This window comes from Corvus hawaiiensis, chromosome 2 (assembly GCF_020740725.1).
Source record: "Corvus hawaiiensis isolate bCorHaw1 chromosome 2, bCorHaw1.pri.cur, whole genome shotgun sequence".
NCBI lineage: Eukaryota > Metazoa > Chordata > Aves > Passeriformes > Corvidae > Corvus > Corvus hawaiiensis.
Window position 1 is genome coordinate 122,536,519 of NC_063214.1, and position 22,347 is coordinate 122,558,865.

The 22,347-nt window shown below is 59.8% G+C and overlaps 1 protein-coding gene and 1 long non-coding RNA gene across 3 annotated transcripts; one reads left to right on the forward strand and one right to left on the reverse strand.

Annotated features, from left to right (window-relative positions):
• Window positions 1–13,890: 13,890 nt before the first annotated feature.
• OLIG2 (oligodendrocyte transcription factor 2) lies at window positions 13,891–16,096 on the reverse strand. Its single transcript, XM_048292406.1, has 2 exons — window positions 16,058–16,096; window positions 13,891–15,760 (listed from the first exon to the last, which is right to left on the reverse strand). Exon 2 carries the CDS (start codon window positions 15,721–15,723, stop codon window positions 14,842–14,844), a length of 882 nt encoding a protein of 293 aa, XP_048148363.1. The 5' UTR covers window positions 15,724–15,760; window positions 16,058–16,096; the 3' UTR covers window positions 13,891–14,841.
• A 1,183-nt stretch (window positions 16,097–17,279) lies between these two features.
• Window positions 17,280–19,814, forward strand: LOC125321722. 2 transcript variants are annotated; one of them, XR_007201660.1, is made up of 2 exons: window positions 17,280–17,608; window positions 19,285–19,814. It is a non-coding gene; the product is annotated as an uncharacterized LOC125321722 (long non-coding RNA). The 2 variants fall into 2 exon arrangements; XR_007201659.1 differs by lacking the exon at window positions 17,280–17,608 and adding an exon at window positions 17,620–17,821.
• The last annotated feature ends 2,533 nt before the right edge of the window (window positions 19,815–22,347 follow it).

Here is a 22,347-nt window from a genome sequence, read left to right on the forward strand (position 1 = left end):
GCGTGCTGCTGGCACGGCCGAGCGGCGCCGCTTCCATGGCTGCTCGCTGCGTGCAGGAAGCAAAACCCCTCTGTGTGCAGAGAAAGGAGTCGGAGCCATCCCAGATGCCAGAAGGTGAGGGGGGGTCTGGGATCCGGCCCTGGGCCCGAGGATGCAGAGCTGAGGTGCCAACTCCTGTCACCCTGTGGAGCCTGGCAGGGGCACGAGGTGCAGGAGGTGCAGGAGCTGCGATTGCCAGAGGAACCTGAGGAGAATCAGACACAGATTCCACTGCAATTGAACATAGCCGGGCTGCCGGGCTCCTTCAGGCACCTTGGAAAATCCCAGCCTGCTCCATGGATCCAGCAGGGCACACAGAAGCTGCTGAAGTGAAACAGGAGTTGTATGCACAGAGCGAGTGCAGGCTTACTTCCAGATGGGATGGAAACACCTTTGTCCCTCTGGTTTTGTCAGCAAGTTTGGAAAATGCCCTGCACGGGTGGCACTTCCCCAGGGGTCAGAGGTGTTGGTGGCTCAGGTGGCCCCGGTGGAGAGCAAGGAAAGGAGTTTTGTGTCCAGTTTTGGGCCCTGCAGGAGAGACCTGGAGTGCCTGGAGGGAGCTGGGAAAGGGGCTCAGGCTGGAGCAAAGGAGGCTCAGGGGGGACCTTGTGGCTCTGCACAAGTCCCTGACAGGAGGGGGCAGCCGGGGGGGGTCGGGCTCTGCTGCCAGGGAACAGGGACAGGAGGAGAGGGAACGGCCTCAGGCTGGGCCAGGGCAGGCTCAGGGTGGACAGCAGCAGGAATTTCCCCATGGAAAGGGAGCTCAGGCCTTGGGAAGAGCTGCCCAGGGAGGTTTGGAGTGCCCATCCCTGGAGGTGTCCCAGGAAGGGCTGGAGGTGGCACTCAGTGCTCTGGGCTGGGGACAAGGTGGGCATGGGGCACAGCTGGGCCTGGCTGGGCTGGGAGGGCTTTTCCAGCCTCAGGGATCCTGGGATTCCCCGTGTGGGATCTAAAGGATGTGTACAACAGGAAGCTGGTGCCGGGTATGGAATTCACCCGGCAGGTTGGTGCCATCACTGCAGGTCTGCACGTGGCAGCTCTGAGTGGTTTTGTGGGAGCTTCCCAGGAAAGACGAGTCAGCAATGAGGAACCTTAGGTGCTCCAGGCACTTTGTTAAATGGGATTCAGCTCCCTACGTTCTTTAGATTTTGCTGCTGAGTGGAATGATACCCAAATTCCCCCTACACCCATCCCAGGTCTTCTGGGTTGTGAGGAAGTGAAGCCCCTGTGAGTAAAGTGGGGGAGCAATGCAGCCTTTGCCTTGGAAAACAGTGAAATCATTCCTGTGACGGTTTGGTGGGGAAGACTTGGCAGAGCAGGGAAAGCAAACACACTGAGCAGTGGGAGTGACCAGCCCCGTGTTGCTGCTGTTGTAGTTCCCTTTTAATCATTTCCCTCCTCCTGTTTCTGTTTCCAACCTGTTCATGCTCACGGAGGGTGAGCAGCCAGGCAAGGGAGTGTTTGGATGGCAAGATGCTGGAAAAGTTGCTCATCCATCCTAGTCTGGACAAAGCTGCCCTCACCAATCCCCTCCTGCCAGAGGAGCCTTTGGGGAACTCGAACGGAGGCACCAGCACGAGCAGCAGCCCTGAGTGACTCCTGTGCAGGTAAAGGGGTGCAGAACACACCCCACTCACCGGAGTCTGCCACTGGTCACCCCAAAACCGAGATAAAAATCGCTGTGAATGGTTCAAACCACTCTGGGCCTGGAGTGCGGGGTGAGGGAGAGGAGGCTCCCAGCGCCCGGCACTGCGGGCGGGTCTGAGGGAAGCGCTGCTCCCAAACCCGGCCTCCGTCCGTGTGTCCCCCCCGAGCCCTCCCGGGAGCCGGCCGAGGCTGTGCGGCAGTGCCGGGCGCGGGGCCGCTCCTCGGCGGCACCTTGGGAACGAGCCATCCCTGTCCCTCTCCCTGTCCCTGCCCCTGTCCCTGCCCCTGTCCCTGCCCCTGTCCCTGTCCCTGTCCCTGCCCCTGTCCCTGCCCCTGTCCCTGTCCCTGCCCCTGTCCCTTTCCCTGTCCCTTTCCCTGCCCCTGTCCCTGCCCCTGTCCCTGCCCCTGTCCTTTTCCCTGCCCCTGTCCCTGTCCCTGCCCCTGTCCCTGTCCCTGTCCCTGTCCCTGTCCCTGCCCCTGTCCCTGTCCCTGTCCCTGTCCCTGCCCCTGTCCCTGTCCCTGTCCCTTTCCCTGTCCCTGTCCCTGCCCCTGTCCCTGCCCCTGTCCCTTTCCCTGTCCCTGTCCCTGCCCCTGTCCCTGTCCCTGTCCCTGTCCCTGCCCCTGTCCCTGCCCCTGTCCCTTTCCCTGTCCCTGTCCCTGCCCCTGTCCCTGTCCCTGTCCCTGTCCCTGCCCCTGTCCCTGCCCCTGTCCCTTTCCCTGTCCCTGTCCCTGCCCCTGTCCCTGTCCCTGTCCCTGTCCCTGCCCCTGTCCCTGTCCCTGTCCCTTTCCCTGTCCCTTTCCCTGCCCCTGCCCCGTCCCTGCCCCTGTCCCTGCCCCTGTCCCTGCCCCTGTCCCTGTCCCTGTCCCTGCCCCTGCCCCTGTCCCTGTCCCTGTCCCTGTCCCTGTCCCGGCGCGGCCCCCGCGGCTCAGGAAGCGCCGGGATGCGGCTGGAGCGGGCGGGGGCTCTCCCAGCCTGCCTTTTCCAGATGGTTGCCGTGCCCGGCAAACAATAGCCAGGACGGCAGCGCCACGGAAGCTCCCCCTGCATACAGAGCAGCCGGGCCGCGGCCCCCGCCCCGCTCCCGGCAGGCTCAGCCCGTTCCCAGCGGGATGAATTCCCCCCCTGTCGCTCCGGGGGGATGCTCGGCCAAGGACGGGCCGGATGGGCCCGGGCCGGGATTAAGTCGCAGTCTGGCCTATCCTTTGTCAGGATAAACAGGACAGTTTTGTTCTTCCAAGAGCAAACCTGGAAGAAGCATGTTTTGGCCTCTGGAGAGAGGGCTCTGGAGCATTTGGGATTCGGGATGTGTGAGCAGGGAATAAAACCCACAGTGAAACCCCTCCGACCTGGCACAGGCACAGCCCAGGAGCAGAGATTTGATTGTGCTGCTTCTGGTCTGCTCTGCCCGGCTCCTCCTGGTTTCAGAGTGCTAAAACGACATTAAAATCGTCAGTGCTGAATCCTTCACTTGGCTGCGGGAATGCTCCTCTTCCCAGACCTCCTGGATCTGAGGAGGCTCCAGGGTGACCCAGTTGTGGCCTTCAAGGATTTGAAGGAGCTACAGGAAACCTGGAGAGAGACAATTCCCAAGGGCTGGAGGGCCAGGAGCCAGGGAATGGCTTCCCAGTGCCAGAGGGCAGGGCTGGATGGGAGATTGGGCAGGAATTGTTCCCTGGGAGGGTGGGCAGGCCCTGGCACAGGGTGCCCAGAGCAGCTGGGGCTGCCCCTGGATCCCTGGCAGTGCCCAAGGCCAGGCTGGACATTGGGGCTGGGAGCAGCCTGGGACAGTGGGAGGTGTCCCTGCCATGGCAGGGGTGGCACTGGGTGGGCTGTAAGGTCCCTCCAATCAGTGCCACTGAGCAGAGGCCAAAGGGGGGACACCAGAAGAGAAGTTCTGGTGACAAAACACACATGTCCTCCCCCTCCAGGTGCCGGCATGGGGCTCATCCCAGTGTGGGATTGTCCATGATTTCTGTGAAACTGGGATCCACTCCAGGCCCTTACAGAGTCACAAATTCCACTGAACATCCACCTTGGAAAGCGTTATCCAACGTGGTATTCCAGGATTGTCACTCCAGCAGAGTTTTCTCCATCTCTCAGTGCCCAGCACTGCTGGGATGACAAAAACCCAAACTGCTGCCAACAGCCAGGCTGGGAAGTGTCCCTTTGGTGGCCTGTGGCAGCTCATGCTGTGCCCGTGGGGAGGGCAGAGGTGTCCGTGGGGTGGGCAAAGGTGTCCATGGGGTGGGCAGAGGTGCCCAGCTGCTGTTGGGGCCCCTCTGCCTCCATGTGAACCAAGGGCAGCCCTGAGACACTGCCAGGGAAATTCTCGGCCTGGGTCTGTTCCTACCTGCTCTGAGCTGCTGCATCCGGACCCTGAGGCTCTACTGCAGGAGAGCAGCTCATTAATCCCTCTCATTATCCCACCCAATTATCCCAGCCAGGCTCCTGGTGGATGCAGGGCTGCTCTCCCTCCCTGCCCACCTCTCAGGTGATCAGGTCCTGTCCTGGGCTGGTGTGAAGGCATCCCATGGCTGGGGAGGTTTGGCAGGATCTGCTTTTGGAAGAAGCTCCCAATGGTGCCAGGGGAAATGAAGCTGCTGAGATGCTGGAAGGGCTGGAATTTTGCACGCTCCAAACTGGATGTGTCCCGTTTTGGGGTGGTTGTGCTGTCCATGCGGATCACACGGTGGTGGCAAAGACCATTTTCCCTGAAGTATTTAATGGTATCTGCAGGTGTCCAGGTGCTTGGACATCTGTGAGGAAATATCATTTCCACAGAAGTACAGACTGGTTGGGGCTGGGAGGGACCTCAGAGCCCATCCAGTGGCACCCCTGCCATGGCAGGGACACCTCCCACTGTCCCAGGCTGCTCCCAGCCCCAGTGTCCAACCTGGCCTTGGACACTGCCAGGGATCCAGGGGCAGCCCCAGCTTCCCTGTGCCATTCTCACCCCGCTCTGTCCTCAAACCCTGACTCTGGACCTGCCTCTGCTCGGAAATGCTGGCCTGGCTCATCTCACTCACTGTCAGACCTTCTAAAATCCCTCCCTTTTGCCCAGGTCAGGCTTTGGCTTTCCTGATGAGGGAGAGCAGGCAAGAGGGGGGTGAGCACACGTCCCAGGGGATGCCAGCTCAGGGATGGTCCCCGGGCTGGGATTTGGGAACCTGAGCTCCTGGCATGTCACCGGGGCCTCCTGAGCTCCAAGGACGAGGCAGCCGCAGCTTCCGGGGCATTTCTGTTTCATTTTGGGCCACCTCGTCCAACCTCAGAGCCCGAGAAGGAGAGCGAAGGAAGGAGGCAGCGAGGGAAGCGCGGAGCCCGTTCCCAGAGCGATTGTGCCGCGGCGGCAGCCGCAGGTGACAACTTTAACGAGAGCGCAGGAGCAGATGAGGAGTTTATGGGCTGTTAATAAACTGTAACCAATCGCTGAATGCCGGCGCGTTGTGTTCAAGCTGTTTGGGGCCACAGGTCCTTGGGAGAGCTTGCACTTGCTCTGCCTTTATTCCGACGTAGCAAGACATGAAAGGCCGTGGCAGACTCTTGATGTTTGTTCCCGTGAATAGACATATGTCCCTCACACTAGCACGGGAATATCTAATTAAGGCACACAATGCTGGCTTATACCCAGGGGCAGTGGCAAACAAGACGCTGTCACACTCTTAAGAACACAAACAAAATGAAAATTGCCTCTTTATACATTATAATGAATATGTTCGCCATGCATTAAAAGTTCATTTACTCCCAGGCTCTGGAAGGCCGGCTGGATTTCAGTTAATATCATCTTTTTTCAGAAGGTTTGGGTAGGATTAGGGACAGGTTTGTTAATGAAGCGACAGAGGATTTCCCCCCATAGACATGAAAAAGAAACAAAATCCGAATTGTGTGTTTATTGTGTTGTCTCAGGCAAATCCCACTCTCCACATCCCCACCTCAGGAGCGACTCCTCCCTTCTGCGGGACACGTCAGCCATGGATTTGTGCCTCCCTTTCTCCCACCTCCCCTCTTCCTCAGCAGCTTTCGGCATTTTTGTGGGCAAGAGACAGAACCTGGAGCTGAATGGCTCCGGGGGCTCTGGCCTGCTCCTGCATCGGGAATGTCGGATGCCAAAGGCCAGGGTGTGCCCAGGGCTGAGTCCCGATCTGGTGCAGCTTTTCCTGGGAGCTGGTGCTTCCCTCCTCCTTACCCCATAACTTCCAAACACTTCCAGGCCTGGAAAAGCTCCTGGGATGTTGCAGCCCCTTCCCTTCCCTTCCCTTCCCTTCCCTTCCCTTCCCTTCCCTTCCCTTCCCTTCCCTTCCCTTCCCTTCCCTTCCCTTCCCTTCCCTTCCCTTCCCTTCCCTTCCCTTCCCTTCCCTTCCCTTCCCTTCCCTTCCCTTCCCTTCCCTTCCCTTCCCTTCCCTTCCCTTCCCTTCCCTTCCCTTCCCTTCCCTTCCCTTCCCTTCCCTTCCCTTCCCTTCCCTTCCCTTCCCTTCCCTTCCCTTCCCTTCCCTTCCCTTCCCTTCCCTTCCCTTCCCTTCCCTTCCCTTCCCTTCCCTTCCCTTCCCTTCCCTTCCCTTCCCTTCCCTTCCCTTCCCTTCCCTTCCCTTCCCTTCCCTTCCCTTCCCTTCCCTTCCCTTCCCTTCCCTTCCCTTCCCTTCCCTTCCCTTCCCTTCCCTTCCCTTCCCTCCAGAGCTCTGTTCCCATCAAGGCATTTTTTCACTTTTTCTACGTTTCTCCAATTTAATTTCTAATCAACTTTTGCAACAATTGCTTGAGCAAAGTCTGCACGTGGGAAGAGCTGCTGGGATTGAGGCGGTGCCCACAGACCTCCGCCAGGCCTTGGTGGGAGCAATGAACCCTTCACAGAATCCTGGAATCACAGGATATCCCAACCCACAGGGATCCTCCAGTTCAGCTCCCGGCTCTGCTCTCCAGGCTGCCTCTGCTCTGCACAGAACAGCTGGACATGGACCATGTGGCATTCCCAGGATATTTCGCAGGGCACAGGTGATTCCCTGAGCTGCCACCAGACACCTGAGCAGGGGCTGGATTCCAGGGAATGCTGGCACAAAGCTCCTGCAAGCTCAGCCTCGGTGGCTTGAAGTGAGGAGCAGGCAGGGAGAGTCCTGGAAGGGCAAATTCCTTCTGACAGCTCCTCTGCTGGTGCCTGGCAGAGAGACAAACCCTGCAGGAAAACCTGTCCCAAAACCAGATCCCAGTGAGCCCGGGGGAAGGGGCTGCAGTTGCACGGCCTCTGCTCTGACACCTCAAATACAATCGGAGTCTCAGACTGGTTTGGGATGGAAGGGAGCCCACAGCCCATCCAGTGCCAGCCCTGCCATGGCAGGGACACCTCCCACTGTCCCAGGCTGCTCCAAGCCCCAATGTCCAGCCTGGCCTTGGGCACTGCCAGGGATCCAGGGGCAGCCACAACTCCTCCAGGCAGGTGAGAAGAGACACCTCAAGAGCCATCCCATATTTTCCTGAACGCATCTCCTTTCCCCCTCCACCTCCCACATTTTCTGCCCTCTGTGCCTGAAGTTCTGACTTGGAAAAGGATTCTCCCCATCCCTTTTGGGGTTCTGGAATGGGCTTGGGATAGGGAACAGTTCCTGCAGTCCTGATGTGCTCCCTGCGCCGCCCATCAGGGGAAATCTCTCTGTCACTGGAGCAGCAGTAAATTAATGTGGAACTATTTCTGCTGGGGAGAGAAGAGAGGGAGTGGGGAGAGAAACTCCATGGGCTGCTCAGCACAGCCCCAAATGAGGGCTCAGCACAGCAGGGGGAGGCTGAATTCCCACCTTGGAGGGGTTTCCCTCTCAAAGAAAATGCCCCAGCTCCACCCTTGGGGAAGAGTCTGGAGTCTCCGAATCCCTGTGGGGCATCTCCAGCCTCCTCTCCTTAGGCACAGCAGGCCAGACCTTGCTCCACTCCCTCAGGAGGAACAAAACAAGATCCCCTCCTCCTAAAACTCTGCTCAGTTTTTACTAAAAAGGATTTTTTTCTTATGAGTGATTAACGCTGTGGCTGCTTTTGGAAAAAAAACAAAATCCACACAAAAAACCCCAAACCCAAAACCCCAAGAACCGTGTGTGTTTTTCTGGGTTTTTTCCCTTTTTCAAGCAGACAAAGAGGTGTATAAATGTGTCTTATACATATATGTATATGTCTTTCTGAAAATAGCATTTAACAAATGCCTGCTGCATCTGCAGGATCCTCCAACAATCCCGACACTGTGATCAATCTGCAGCCTGGTGATGTTTGCTGACAGTGATTGATTGATTTTCCCTGCTAATAGGATCAACATTGGGAATATATTAAAGTAAAAGGCACACTCCTGGCTGGCAGGGAACACCCCCGGTACTGGGCCTGATCCAATTGTGTTGGGCTTGGCAGCGGGATGCGATGATTGATGACAGGCGGGGAATGCGGGGCTGCGGGAGGAGCCCGATCCCCTCAGTGCTCTCCCCATGTGCATGACACTGCTCCCCTGCCGGGACGGGGACAGGGACAGCCCTGGGAAGGGACAATGGAGCAGGGTGGCCCGTCCAGATAACCCCTTCTAATGCATATGGTGAGAGCTGACCTGGCAGTTCAAGGAGAGCAGGCAAAAAGCTGATGGGAAATTAATTCTCAGGAGTTTGTCAAGACATCTCCAACAAGTGAAGATAAATGGCAGAACAAAACTTCTAAAGCCAATCCCAAGAATGGGCATGAATGGCAAAGGGAAACACTCTTTTGCATTTACATCCATCTTTTAGGGGAAAAGCCGCGGGATGAGGCTGAGCTTCCCGAGGATCCCGACCCCGCGCTGTTTGGAACTCCCGCGGGCCGAAGCACCCCCGGGGCTATTCAGGCCCTGCATTTCCCCCTCTCGCTTCCCTGTTCCCAACAGGATGGACTGGGAATCTGCAAAAAGCTTTTGGGTGCGGCCGTGTTGTCCCACAAACCCCTCTGGAAGCACCGTCCCAGGCAGGGAGCGGCGGGGTGGGGGCCTGGCTGGATTTTCAAAGGCTGAACCATGCAAGGGGATCGTGGAATCACGGAATGTCCTGGCCCACAAGGACCACCGAACTCCAACTCCCGGCCCTGCACAGGACAGCCCCCCAAATCCCACCAAGTCTGGAATTTTGGGGAGGTTTTTTAAAAAAGAGAGAATTTTCCTAGTGCTCCTTAAAGCCCAGCTGAGTTCCCGATTTTCGGAATGAATAAAACGTTCCCGGCATCAATTAATGACCCTTATTTGTAATCAATTGATCTCTGCTGTGCTGACCAGGACCAGCACTGGTGTTCTTATTTTCCTGTCAGGAAATAGCCCTTGAGTGAAGGATCCGCTGAAGATTCTCCTGATTCCAATAAATTTTCCAGGAGAATTCTTTTCCAGACAAAAGTGCCAAGATATTTTTATTTTATTTATCTAAACAACCTGCCTTTTTTCCTTATCATAACTTCTGATAATAAATCATTATAACTTAGTTTGATGGAGACTTCATGAAATTCCATGAAAGATTGTCCTCAATTCCAAACACTGAAGAGAATTTTTTATTCTGGTGTGGGCTGGGGTATTTGCTCTTTATTTTGCTCAATGATATAAACCCCACATCTCTGCAAGTTTAAAAAGTGGGCAGATTACCAGAGGTTTTTTTCAAAGTATTTGAATGTCTCTCAGTCACTCGAGAGAGGTTTTGAGATGTGCCCCCTATAAAAACTGATCCACGTGATGCTGCAGTTTCCTTGTTCATCCAGTATTTAAAGCTGGATTCTTTCTAATGAATGAACTTTGGGAGTTCTGATACTGACCCAGAAAGACTCGAGCACTTCGTGCCCTTTTGCAGAGGTGGAGCTGGCACAGCCTCGTGGCCCCACTGCCATCATCAGTCACTGCCTTCCCTTGACAGTTTTCAGCAGAAATATTAAAGTATTAAATGCCCACAGTGGAAAACTCATTTTGGGTGAGCCGTGATGCCCAGAGAGTTGGCAGAGGCCAGGGATTGCTTTTAACCTGCACCTGCCTGGCTGCAAGGTTGGAAAGGGCTCTCAGGGCTGGAGGGAGGCTTTGGGAAAACCTCCCTTCCCACCTCAACCCCGACATCAAAAGCCAGGCTCGCAGAGCTGGGTGAAGGGAGCTGAGAGCTCGTGGAGATGTTGGTGCCAGAGGATGGTGCCAGTGGCAGGACGAGGAGCAATGGCCAGGAACTAAACCACAACAATTCCAGCCCAGCCTGAGGAAGAACTTCCTCCCATGGAGGGGCAGAGCCCTGGAACAGCTGCCCAGGGAGGGCCTGGAGTCTCCCTCTCTGGAGACATCCCAACCCCCCTGGACACGCTGCTGGGTCACCTGCTCCAGGGGACCCTGCCTGGGCAGGGCTTGGACTGGGTGATCTCCAGAGGTTCCTTCCAAACCCAAACTTTTGGGATCCCATGGTAACTCTGGAAAATCCGGCCCTCAGCTGCACCTGAGCATTTGGAATAATCTGGGTAATGCTGAGTCCCGAGCCTGGAGGTCCCTGTCCCGCACAGGGATGGAAAAGCCACTGACAGGGACATCAGAGCTCTGCTCTGAGCACTGTCCTGCCACACCAAGAGCTGCTGGCGTCAGCTGAGGCTGTTTGGCTCCTGCCACAGCAGTGTCCCCTGGGCCATCAGTCAGCACAAGGGACACCAGCCTTTCACCTCGGGAAGGGTAAAAGCCAAGAACAGACAGCAGGACCCCAGGATTGTCCATCCCAGGGCTGTGCCATGGCTCTGGTCTCTGGAGTGACACCCAGGTAGCATCTGTCACCTGCAGCACCCTGACTCTGCCGCGGGGACACTGCGGTGATGCCCAGGGACAGTTTGGCCCCAGAATAGCAGCGTGATGAGGTTTTCACAAGGTGTGTGTGCCCCGTGCCTCTGAACCTCACCCTGCCACGGGCTCCTGGTTTGTGTTACTGGGGAGAGCTTTGGAGCTAAGAGAGAGCCATGTTTTCCTGTGAAGGATTGGTTTTAGGAAGGTCTTGAGGGGGCTTTGGATGCTCGCTCGGAACACTCATTCCAGAGAGAGGAAAGGGAGGCTGCAGCCCCATGCAGGGGCTCTGGCAGATCCCATCCCACAAGATTGGACTGGCAGGAAGCAAAGCCGGTGCCTTGAGGAAGAGAAATGCCTCAGCCAGGGGTTTGCAGCAGATTTTGATCTCCTTGGCTTAAAATTTTCCAGGCAGAGACTGAAGAAATCCCCTGTTGAAGTGAGATATGGCCAATGTTGCCCTTCCTCCTGGGTTTCCTGGATGCCTTTTGGTTTCTGCCTGAAATGTGTTGATTGAATCCTGGAATGGTTTGGGCTGGCAAGGACCTTAAAGCCCATCCAGCCCCACCCCTGCCATGGGCAGGGACACCCCCCACTGTCCCAGGCTGCTCCCAGCCCCAATGTCCAGCCTGGCCTTGGGCACTGCCAGGGATCCAGGGGCAGCCCCAGCTGCTCTGGGCACCCTGTGCCAGGGCCTGCCCACCCTCCCAGGGAACAATTCCTGCCCAATATCCAACGTAAATTTCCCCTGTCTCAGTTTGAACCCCTTGCTCCCTATCCTGGCCCTGCAGTCCCTGATGAGCTCTGGCTGCCCCTCTCTCGCTTTCTGTGCCTGAGGTTTGGAGGGGAAGAGAAGGAGAAAAATGAAAGAGAGAGAAAGAGGAAGTGGGAAAGGAGGGAAGGAGAAGGGGAAAGTGGGGAGGAGGTTGGGGAAAGAGGGAAAAAGGAGTGAGGGACTGAGGAGGGAGCCGGCTCAGACGCCGGGATGTGCTGGCAGCGGCTTCCTCCTCCTGTCGGGACCCGAGAGCGCCTAAAAACGGCAGGAGGAGGGTGAAGGGAGGGGCCCGTGCGGGAGCAGTGCGGGTCCCTGGGGCTCCGGGCAGGTGACCCGCGGCAGGAGCCCCGCGGAGCATATGGGCCGCCCCCCCGCCGTAACCTTATCCGGCTGCGGGCGGGGCCGGGGGCCCGCGGGGCTCCCCCTGGGGCGGGGGAGCATATGGGGAGCTCTGGGGGGGCCGCAGGACGGCCGATTTCATTCGCAGGTAGCCGCGAGGAGGGGGCCGGGGTGCACAGGCGGCTGCCCGGCACGGCTCGGTACCAGCCCCGGACTCCTCCGCTCCAGAGCAGGATGCGCGGCCTCCACCTGACGGGCGGGGGGCATTTGGGGTGGGGGGATGCTGCCCTCGCTGCTTTTGCCACCGGTGGGGCCGTAACGCCCCCGCAGAAAAGCTGGGTCCCCGCCATCCCCCCTGCCCGTCGGGGCTCCCCGGGGCCACCTGTTAGCGACAGGGACTGGCCCCTCCGGGCGCGAGCTGGGCAGGCGGACGAGCAGGATTTACCAGCTTCTGGCCACTGCCGACTTTTGCATCTGTCAGGGCGCTAATTATTGCCTTTAATAGAGACAAAGAACAGCTCCTAATGATGCTCCCTCTAATTCTCACCTGCTCCTGCCCTTCCTCCGCAGCAGCGCTCCCTTGCCGGAGCTCTGCTAATTGGGAAAGCTGCTCTGCTTATTGCGGCCTCCCCACAGATGGGGGGGTGCAGGGGGGTGTCGGGCACCGCTAACGGGGCTGCAGGAGCCAAACCAGGCCCGGGGGCTGCATCCCTCACGGCAGATCCCCATCCTGCTCCCGGAGCGCCTCGGCTCAGCAGCCACGGGCCGCCGGGGGCTCGGCGAGGAGCGGCGGGGACTGCGATGGTCTTCGCCCCCTCTCTGCCCGGCTCTTGGCTTGCAGCGGAGCCTGGCAGAAGGTTCCCGTCTCGGGAGCCGTCCCAAGGCGCCCGCAGACACCTGCCCGCTCCCTGGTTTGGGCTTTCTCCCACGGCGGGAGGGGTCAGAGGCGGGGGGCTGGTGCCGCGAGGATCGCCTCGAAAGCCGCAGAGCGGCACAGAGCCGACACCTGAGGCGGCCCCGAAGCCTCCTGGGGCAGGGGAAGGCACCTGGGCAACCGGCGCGGGGCTCCTCGTGTGTCCGCGGGGCTGCGCCTGCCCCAGAGCCACACGGGCTGTGCTGGGAAGGGGACAATCTGCGCGGGGGCTGGGGGCATTTCCATGAGCGCCGCGAGGATGCCGGGGCGGGGACGCTCCTTCCCCAGCCCCGCTTCCCTTTCCCGGAGGGGCTGGCGGAGGGATGGAGCGAGCCCAGCACGGCAGGAGCGCGGAGCGGGGGTCGCGCCGGGAGCCGCTCGCAGCCCGCGGGGTCCCAGCCCGGCCCGGCCGCCGGGGACCGCCTCGGTTTACACAGGAAAAAACCCAAACCAAACAAAAAGTCCCCTGGGGCCGGCCTCGCTCTCGCTCCCCGTCGGTGTCTGTGCCCCCCGAACTCCCCCACGAGCCGTCAGGGTTTATAAGGAACTGTGTATTTCTGCGAGTGCAGCCCCTCCGTTATTTTAAATAAATGTCCTGCCGTTTGTCGGTCTGGAGAGAGACGGGAAAGGCTTTGCCCCGGCGAGGACTCGCATCTTGTGGGCTCCTGCCCACCTGCAGCCCCCAGAGCACCGTGGGAACCTCAGCCCGTCCCGGAGCCCCCCGACCTCCTTGTCCTCAGAAACACCGGAGCCCTTTCCTTGGGGTGTGCGAAATATTTCCTGCCCCAATACCTGCGTCCAGAACTGCCAAAATCCCCCCGGGCCACAGACACGAGCGGCTTCGGGAGGGAAAATAATTAGGGGGTTGTCCCCAAATAATTTTCTTTTCCGTGGATTTTCGTTCGGCGGGTTTTTGGTTGAAGGTGAAACGCGCAGAAGCCATCGCAGTGAGAGAACTCCCCAGCGCCAAGCGGAATGCTTCCTCTCCCCGAATGAATATTTAATTAATATTTCTCTTTTGCCAAGCGCTGGATTCGACAGACAGAAATGTTCACGTTACCAACGCGGCACCGGTCAGTTTTTCCTTGCCGCCCTGATTCTAAAGGGAACAAATGAGGAAGGAAAAAGACCCAACAAAAAACCCAAACCTCAAACGGTTTCGATTCGCCGGCGAAGAAAACTGACAAAAAACTTCACGAAAACGCAAGGATGCACCCAAAATATTCCCATCCCTTCCCCAGCTGTCTCCTCCTCCGCGGGACAGAGAGGAAGAGGAAAACGACATTGATTTAAAATGCTTTTCTTTTTTTTTTTTCTTTTTTTTCTTTTTATTTAAAATCTCAACAGTGGATCACCTTTTTTTTTTTTTTTTTTTTTTTGCAACCGAACAAGTAATAAATATTATTTAGCAACTTTTTTTTCTTTTTCTTTTCTTTTTTTTTTTTTTTTTTTTTTTACAAAAATAAACAGATGATAAAATCTCTGCAAGGGGCAGCGATAAGAAAAGTTGTTATTTCAGAAACAAGCCCAAGTTCTCAGTATTGCAACACGGACAGGGTGAAAGTTCCTACACAGAAAGAGCATTAAAGAGTTCAAACTTTGTTAAAGGTGGCAGGAACGTAAAAAAAACCCAAAACAAACGTGTTATACGCTTAAAAGTAAAACAAGCCAACAAACCCCAAGAACCCAAACCAACGAAATCAAGGCAAACCGACCCCTTTTTCACTCATGAGGCTGACACAGAACAAGTGCACGGACGGAAAGCTCAGGCAGAGCAGACTCGCGTCGTTATCGATCTATTTACAAATCCCGAACCGGAAAGAAAACCGACAGAAGCCCCCAGCGGGCTGGGGAGCGGGAAAAGCGGGGAACCAACCGGCATTCCCGGCTGCACTTCCACCCGGAGCGCCGCTGCTCCTGCCGGCCCCGGGAGCCCCGGGATGGGCTTTCAGGGGGATGTGACCCGGGAACGGCTCCAGAGGCTCTACGCGTAGAAAGGAGACCGGGAGAGGGGAGGGAACGAACAAACAAACAAATAAACGAGCCAAAGCCCCTCTGCAGTTTTGGTTCCTCCGTTCGCGGCGAGCCCGGGCACCGCCGCCCTCCCCTGCTCCGGAGTTCTCGGCAACGTCGGAAAATTAAAAATACAGGAGATGCGCGGGGCTTTACTCGTGCCGGAGGGCTTCCCCCGGCGTTTGGGGAGCAGGGCAGGCCCCGGGCCGGGCTCCATCCCCTCCCGCCGCCCCTCCGGCGGACCCGGGAGCGGAGCGGGGGGTCCCGCTGCCGCCGGGGGACAGCGTTTGTAGGTCCTGGGGGTGCCGGGGCCGCGGGGGCGCGGCGGGGCCGCCCCGCCGAGGGGCTCATTTGGTGTCGGTGGCTAATCTGGGCAGGCTGGCGGTGCCCATGCCAGAGACGTGGTGGTGCGGCGGGGCCGACACCTGGCACATGCTGCAGGGGCACGGCATCCCCCCCCAGTGCTGGAAGCCGCTGCCCAGCGGGGCGGCGGCGGCGGCGGCGGCCGAGGGCGACTTGAGGAGCCCGTGCGGGGGCCGGATGGAGCTGACGGCCGAGAGGCCGGAGCCGGGCAGGGAGGCGCTGGAGACGGCGGCGGGGGGCAGGATCGGGTGGTGCACGGGGTGCGAGGCCGGGTGGCCCGGGTGGCCGGGCAGCGGCGCCGAGTGGGCGCCCATGCCGCCGGGGCAGGCGGCGGGGTGGAAGCCGGCGTGGTGGCCGCCGTAGATCTCGCTGACCAGGCGCTTCATCTCCTCCAGGGAGTTGGTGAGCATGAGGATGTAGTTGCGCGCCAGGAGCAGCGTGGCGATCTTGGAGAGCTTGCGCACCGACGGGCCGTGCGCGTAGGGCATCACCTCCCGCAGCCCGTCCATGGCGATGTTCAGGTCGTGCATCCGCTTGCGCTCCCGACTGTTGATCTTCAGCCGCAGCTGCTGCAGCTCCGGCTCCGTCATCTGCTTCTTGTCCTTCTTGGAGGAGGAAGAGGAGGACGACGAGGAGGAGGACGACGAGGACTTGAAGCCCAGCTTGTCCACCACCACCACCCCCGCAGCGCTCATGGCGCTGCGCAGCTCGGCGCTCAGCTCCGGCGGGGAGTCGCTTTGCGTGGAGCTGGACACGGTGCCGCCCGTGAAGCCCCCGCCGCTGCCTTTATTCCTGGCCGTGAGGAAGAGGTCATCGGGCTCCGGGGAGGACGGGCGGCTGGAAACCAGGCTGGCGTCCGAGTCCATGGCCCGGCGGGCGGGGCGGCGGCGCGCACCGGGCAGCCTGCGGGGAGGGGAGAGAACCCGCGGGCGGCCCCGCGTCAGCGCCCGCCGCAGCTCGCCGGGGCACCGCGCCCGCCCACCCGCCCCGTCGGCGAGCCCGCTCCGCCGGGCCGGGGAGGGACGGCGGCGGCGGCACCGGCCCCGCTGCCCGCCCTCCCCTCGCCGGGGGCGGCTCCCGTCCCGTCCCGTCCCGTCCCGTCCCGTCCCGTCCCGTCCCGTCCCGTCCCTCCCTTCGCTCCTGTCCGCTGGGCCGGGGCTCGGGGTCCGCGCGGGGGGCGCGGGCGCGGGGGGCACTCACCGTGCGCGGGGCGGCCGTGGCGAGCGGCGCGCCGGGACGGGCGAGCACGGCAGCAGCGCGCACCTTGCGGCGGAGCGGCCGCCGCTTTATAGCCGCGCCGGGGAGGAACGATGTCACCGGGCGGGAGGGGGGCTGCGCCAATCCGCGGCGGCGGCGGGGGGACGGCTGATGTCACCGGGGCCGCTCCGGCTCGATGGGGCGGGCGGGCGGGGGGGCGCCGGCCGGAGCGGCGCGGGGAGCCCGGCGGGGGGGGCGCGGCGGGGGGGAGGGACTTTTGTCAAATCCATAATAAAATGCAACAATGACAGCGCCGGGAACAGCTGTTGGAGGGGCGGGACGGGACGGGGACGGGACCAAACAGCCCCCGGCTCCCGCCAGCACGTCGGTGTTTCCCGGTGCCCGGCCCGTCCGTCCCGCCAGGAGCGCTTGGCAGCGGCCCCGCCGCTCGCACCGGGCAGCGCTTCCCCCGCCCGGTGCCCCCTCCTGTCCCGAGGGCGTTATTCCCCCGTCAAGTGCTGCAAAGAGAGGCGGAGAAAAGCGGGATTTCGGCCTCTCCGTTCCCCAGCAGCGAATTTCCCCTAGCATCCCCCGGCTCCGGCTCCGGCCCCGCAGCGACCTGGAGAAGTTCTTGAAGCGGCCGCCTGAATCTCCCCCCAAAAAATCTTCAGCGAGACGGGAGCAGGAGAGGGGAGAGAAGGAAAGAGTAGAGGACGTTAACAAACAAACAAAAAATGACCTTCGGGAATGCCTCCCGCCTTCCTGCGCTGCTCGCCCGGCTCCCGGCGAGTCCCCTCGCCCCGGCAGATCCGCGCAACAGGGCCGGAGCTTCCTCGCACTGGGGTAAATCCCCCGGCCGCCCCCTCCCCGCCGGCCCCCCCGGCCCCTTTGCCTTTGTTGTATTATTTTTACACCCGTGTGTTTCCCAGCTGGCCCGGCAAGCCTCAACCATCCGTTAAATATGTATTTAAAACGTTAAGAAGTGAAGCGTGGAAATGTGTTTCCCAACGGTTGCGGGGATGATCCGTAACAGGTCAATTAGGAAAATCTGTCCCCGCGACAGCCGGGCCCGCCGCCCGGCGTGTGTCCCGCTGCCGCCCGGCCCGGCCACCAGGGACGTGCCCGGCTCCCCCCGGGCCGCGGGGCCGCTCCGGCGCTCGGTGCCCGCACCCGGCCGGGCAGGGGGGGCAGCCCGCGGATGGGGGAGCTGCGGCTGAGCCCCGGGGGTGCGGAGCGGGACGGGGACTCCCGTCTGTGCAAAGTTGGCATTTATTCCGTGCCGGGGAAGCGGCAGCAGGAGCCGGGCGCTGCCTTTGCCTGGTGGCTCTGAGCGCCGCGGTGTTGGAGCCTCAGAAAACAGGACAACAACGAGCACAACGAATTAAACCCCGAAGCCTTTCCCGGCTCCCTGCAGGGCCCGGCCTGCGGAGGGGGAACGGGCCCCGGCCAGGCCGGGAGGGGCGGCGGGGCGGGGGCGGTCGCCCCCAGGGCAGCGGTGCTGGCGAGAGAACGAGGAAAACGCGGCATGGTTCGTCTCCTGCCTCCCAGAGCTCGGTAATTTTCCGTCTTAGAGGCTGGGACGTTTCCTTCTAAAGAGGTCGCACCTCCCCGTCGGGTCTGCGGCAGCCGCGGCTGAGCCCCGGGGAGCGGCTGAGCTCCATCAGCCCGGGATGGGACGGGCCCCCGGAGCCCCTGCGGCCCGCTCGGGGACCGGGAGCCCGGCGGGGAGAGCAGGAACCTCCCGGGAGCCCGGCGGGAGCCGTGGAGGTGGGGCTGGAGCAGAGGTGGGGGTCACCTGCCCAAAGGGACAGCGGGGAAAGGCGGGGAAGAGCCTCCGGCCCTGCCCTGAACAGCGCGGACGGACAGTGGGGATGGACAGAGGGGATGGACAGAAGGGATGGACAGCGGAGATGGACAGAGGGAAGGGACAGTGGGGATGGACAGAGGGGATGGACAGAAGGGATGGACAGCGGAGATGGACAGAGGGGATGGACAGCGGGGATGGACAGAGGGAAGGGACAGCAGGGATGGACAGCGGGGATGGACAGAGGGGATGGACAGCGGGGATGGACAGAGGGAAGGGACAGCAGGGATGGACAGAGGGGATGGACAGAGGGGATGGACAGCGGGGATGGACAGCGGGGATGGACAGCGGGGATGGACAGAGGGGATGGACAGCGGGGATGGACAGAGGGAAGGGACAGCGGGGATGGACAGAGGGGATGGACAGCAGGGATGGACAGAGGGAAGGGACAGCAGGGATGGACAGCGGGGATGGACAGAGGGGATGGACAGCAGGGATGGACAGAGGGGATGGACAGCGGGGATGGACAGCGGGGATGGACAGCGGGGTTGGACAGAGGGAAGGGACAGCAGGGATGGACAGAGGGGATGGACAGCGGGGATGGACAGCGGGGATGGACAGCGGGGATGGACAGAGGGGATGGACAGAGGGAAGGGACAGCGGGGATGGACAGCAGGGATGGACAGCAGGGATGGACAGCGGGGATGGACAGCAGGGATGGACAGCGGGGATGGACAGCGGGGATGGACAGCGGGGATGGACAGAGGGGATGGACAGCGGGGATGGACAGCGGGGATGGACAGCGGGGATGGACAGAGGGGATGGACAGCGGGGATGGACAGAGGGGATGGACAGCGGGGATGGACAGCGGGGATGGACAGAGGGGATGGACAGCGGGGATGGACAGAGGGAAGGGACAGCGGGGATGGACAGAGGGGATGGACAGCGGGGATGGACAGAGGGGATGGACAGCGGGGATGGACAGCGGGGATGGACAGCGGGGATGGACAGCGGGGATGGACAGAGGGGATGGACAGCGGGGATGGACAGCAGGGATGGACAGCGGGGATGGACAGAGGGGATGGACAGCGGGGATGGACAGCGGGCGGGGGCGCAGGGGGGCAACCGAAGCTCGGGGCCGCTGCATCCTGAGGCGGTTCTGGCATCACCCGGGGGGAGCCCGGGAGGGAGAAATGGGCAGTGGACTGGCTCCTTTTCCTTTTCCTTTTCCTTTTCCTTTTCCTTTTCCTTTTCCTTTTCTTTTCCCTTGCTCTTCCCTTTCCCTTCCTCTTTTCCTTCCCCTTCCTTTTCTCCTTTTCCCTTTCCCCTATCCTTCCGTCCCCCCTTTTTCCTTTTCTTCTATTTTCCTTTTTTCTTGTTTCTTTTTTCTCGTTTCTTTTTTTTTTTTTTTTCTCTCCCCCTACAGAAAGGAAACCCCTCTCCGACTCCGCAGCAGAACTCTCGGGACCTGAGTCCCTAAGGGAGCAATGTCCTTGGTGACCACTGTCCATCCGCCTGGACACGAACTGTGCCCCGCCCGCAGCCCGCGGGGCCGGGATTGGAATCGGGAGCGGGAGTGGGATCGGGAGCGGGACCGCCCGGGGCTGCTCTGCCGTCCTGTCGGGGGGTACGAGGAAGAAGGGGGACGATCTCTGCCGTGAGATGACAAATTCAATGTCGCACCTCCCCCTCCTTGGACTCGGGAAGGCTCCGCATCGCACCCGCCTCTCGCTCGCACATCCCGGGAAGCGGCCCCGGAGGGTTCCCAGAGGAGCCCTTCACCCGAACTTGATTTTGACACTAAAATGTGGAGCAGAGCCCATTTGCTGGGCTATGAATATGTATTATTTTTTTTTAATAGCGTCTGTAGACAACTAAGGCATGAATGAAGGCAATCAGGAAACATGATGAAGTGGTAACTTAATAAAAACCAGACTATCGCTTTCATGCTGGAAATCACTTGGAATGTCATTAGGTTATTGTTGGAGCGGTTCACTGCCCGTGTTCCCTCCGAGCCCGCGGCCCGAGGAACACGCACAGCCCCGCTGGAGTTGCCCAGTCTGGCTGGGAGGAATCCGAGGCATCCGAAGGACCGAGGGCCGGGGTGTGGCTGCAGCTCCTGCAGCTGAAAACAGTTCCAGCGCTGCCTCGGAGAGCCAGAGCGGTCTGCCGCCCATCTGTGCGCAGCGCTGGGGGCTCCAGGCTGGGCTTCGCAGCCCCAGAGGCCCTGAAACTTCCCAGTTCTGAGTGGGATCTTCAGGGATCCACTGGGGTCACCACTGTCCGACCCCAAACCCCTCTGGAGCACAAAGCTCAGCACCTGACAGCGAGGACGTGAGCTCAGGGAGCTCTTTGCCCACTGCCCAAAGGTGTGAGGGGAGACCCACGGAAAGAACAACTTCAGCATTCAGATTTGGCCCTTTTCCCTCGTTTTCTTCCTTTTTTCTTCGCATTAATTTCCTTCTGGCTGCATCTCAGTCAGGTACAGACGTATTTCGTTGCTTGGACTTCCGGGTGAAGCCCAGCCCGCGGGTCTTGGGGCAGCTCCACCTGCCCAATTAACACATCTGATACTTGGTATCTCCAAGAAGGAAACTCGAGTTCAAGGAGAGAGGCAGTCGCTGTTATTCCCCCGGGGTTCTCCTCTTTTCCAGGCTGGGTTTGTTTTCGTTAGCACTTGTTCCATGGAAGTGCTGGAGACACACGCTCCTTGCCAAAAACTCAGCATGTCTTCCCATTCAATCAGAGACTGGAAACGCTTCTCATCTTCACAGGAGTCACCCAGAGGGAAGTCTCAGAAATACCAGAGCTGATGTTTGTGATATTTGCAGGATTAAAAACATGCAGGAAATTGGCCATCTCCTGTTCTCATCCAGCAGGAAAAAACCCTCTTTATTTATAAACTTTTGACACTCAAGAGCCCGCTGTCATCGAGAACATGATAATTAAACTGCTGGTTAAAACCCAGGCCGGATTCTGGGTCTTTTATCTGTCAGGCTCAGTCGTCCCTCCCAGGCACGACCGATCACTGGAACCGGTCTGACACTCCTGGGATTAACGGGAATGGTTTGGGATTGCTCAACCTGGAGAGGAGAAGCCCTGGGGTGACCTCAGTGTGGCCTTGCAGGGCCTGAAGGAGCTACAGGAAACCTGGAGAGAGACAATTCCCAAGGGCTGGAGGGCCAAGACCCAGGGAATGGCTTCCCAGTGCCAGAGGGCAGGGATAGATTGGGAAGGAATTGTTCCCTGGGAGGGTGGGCAGGCCCTGGCACAGGGTGCCCTCTGGCACTGGGAAGCCATTCCCTGGGTCCTGTCCCTCCAGCCCTTGGCCCCAGTCCCTCTGCAGCTCTCCTGGAGCCCCTTTAGGCCCTGCAAGGGGCTCTGAGCTCTCCCTGGATCCTTCTCTTCCCCAGGTGAGCACCCCCAGCTCTCCCAGCCTGGCTCCAGAGCAGAGGGGCTCCAGCACTTGGGGCATCCACAGCATCCTCTGGATGCATTCCATGTCTTTTTTTCCCATATAACGCAGCAGGAATTTTTAGTTCTCATTTAAGTTCCCTGAACAACATTTTCATAACTCTCTGTCACACTTTGCCACTTGTCTGTGTCACTCTCATACTCCCCTTCTTGTCTTCTCCACTTCCCATGTCTTGGCTGGGAGCTCCTTATAAATGAGCCAGCCCTGGCAAAGTCTTAGTGCTGAGAACCCAAACCCATGGATGTGTTTTGCTTCCCATGCAAACACTCACTGGAAATCAGTTTTCCCTCAGGTTATTCCTTCATCCTGCCCCTACCCTGTGCTCATGAGGAAAACTTCTTAAAATTCGTGATGCTGCAGGTGAATGCACCTGTCTGACCGACCCCCAAGGATTTCGTTGCTGTGGAAATGATCCCTCATCCAGAGGCGTTGGTGCCTTCAGAGTGGGTTGGATGTGGAGGCAACAACGATTGGGCTCATGTGGAAACACTCCCTGGCCATGGGCTTTTCGTTGCCAGTGTTATGGGGGGTCCTTGGAATGGAGAAGTTGGAATTACGGAATATCCTGAGTGGGAAGGACCCCCAAGGATCATTGATCCAACCCCTGGCCCTGCCCAGACACCCCAACAATCCCAGCCTGGGCATCCCTGGCAGCGCTGTCCAAACGCTCCTGGAGCTCTGGCAGCCTCGGGGCCGTGCCCATTCCCTGGGGAGCCTGGGCAGTGCCCAGCAGCCTCTGGGGGAAGAACCTTTCCCTAAAATCCAACCTAACCCTGCCCTGGCCCAGCTCCAGCCGCTCCCTGGCTGCTGTCCCTGGCCCAGGAGCAGAGATCGGAGCTGGCCCTGCGCTGCCCCTCGGGAGGAGCTGCAGCCCCGGGGAGCTCTGCCCTCAGGCTGCTCCAGGCTGAGCTGACCAGGTGACCTCGGGTGGCCCCTGCAGACCCTTCCCCATCCTCCTGTCCCTCCTTTGGACACTCTCTTGGATCTTTCTTCCACGGAGACACCCAGAGCTGT

Excerpts from the sequence above, each read along its gene's own strand:
- OLIG2 (XM_048292406.1), bottom strand. The coding sequence starts at position 15,723 with ATGGACTCGGACGCCAGCCTGGTTTCCAGCCGCCCGTCCTCCCCGGAG.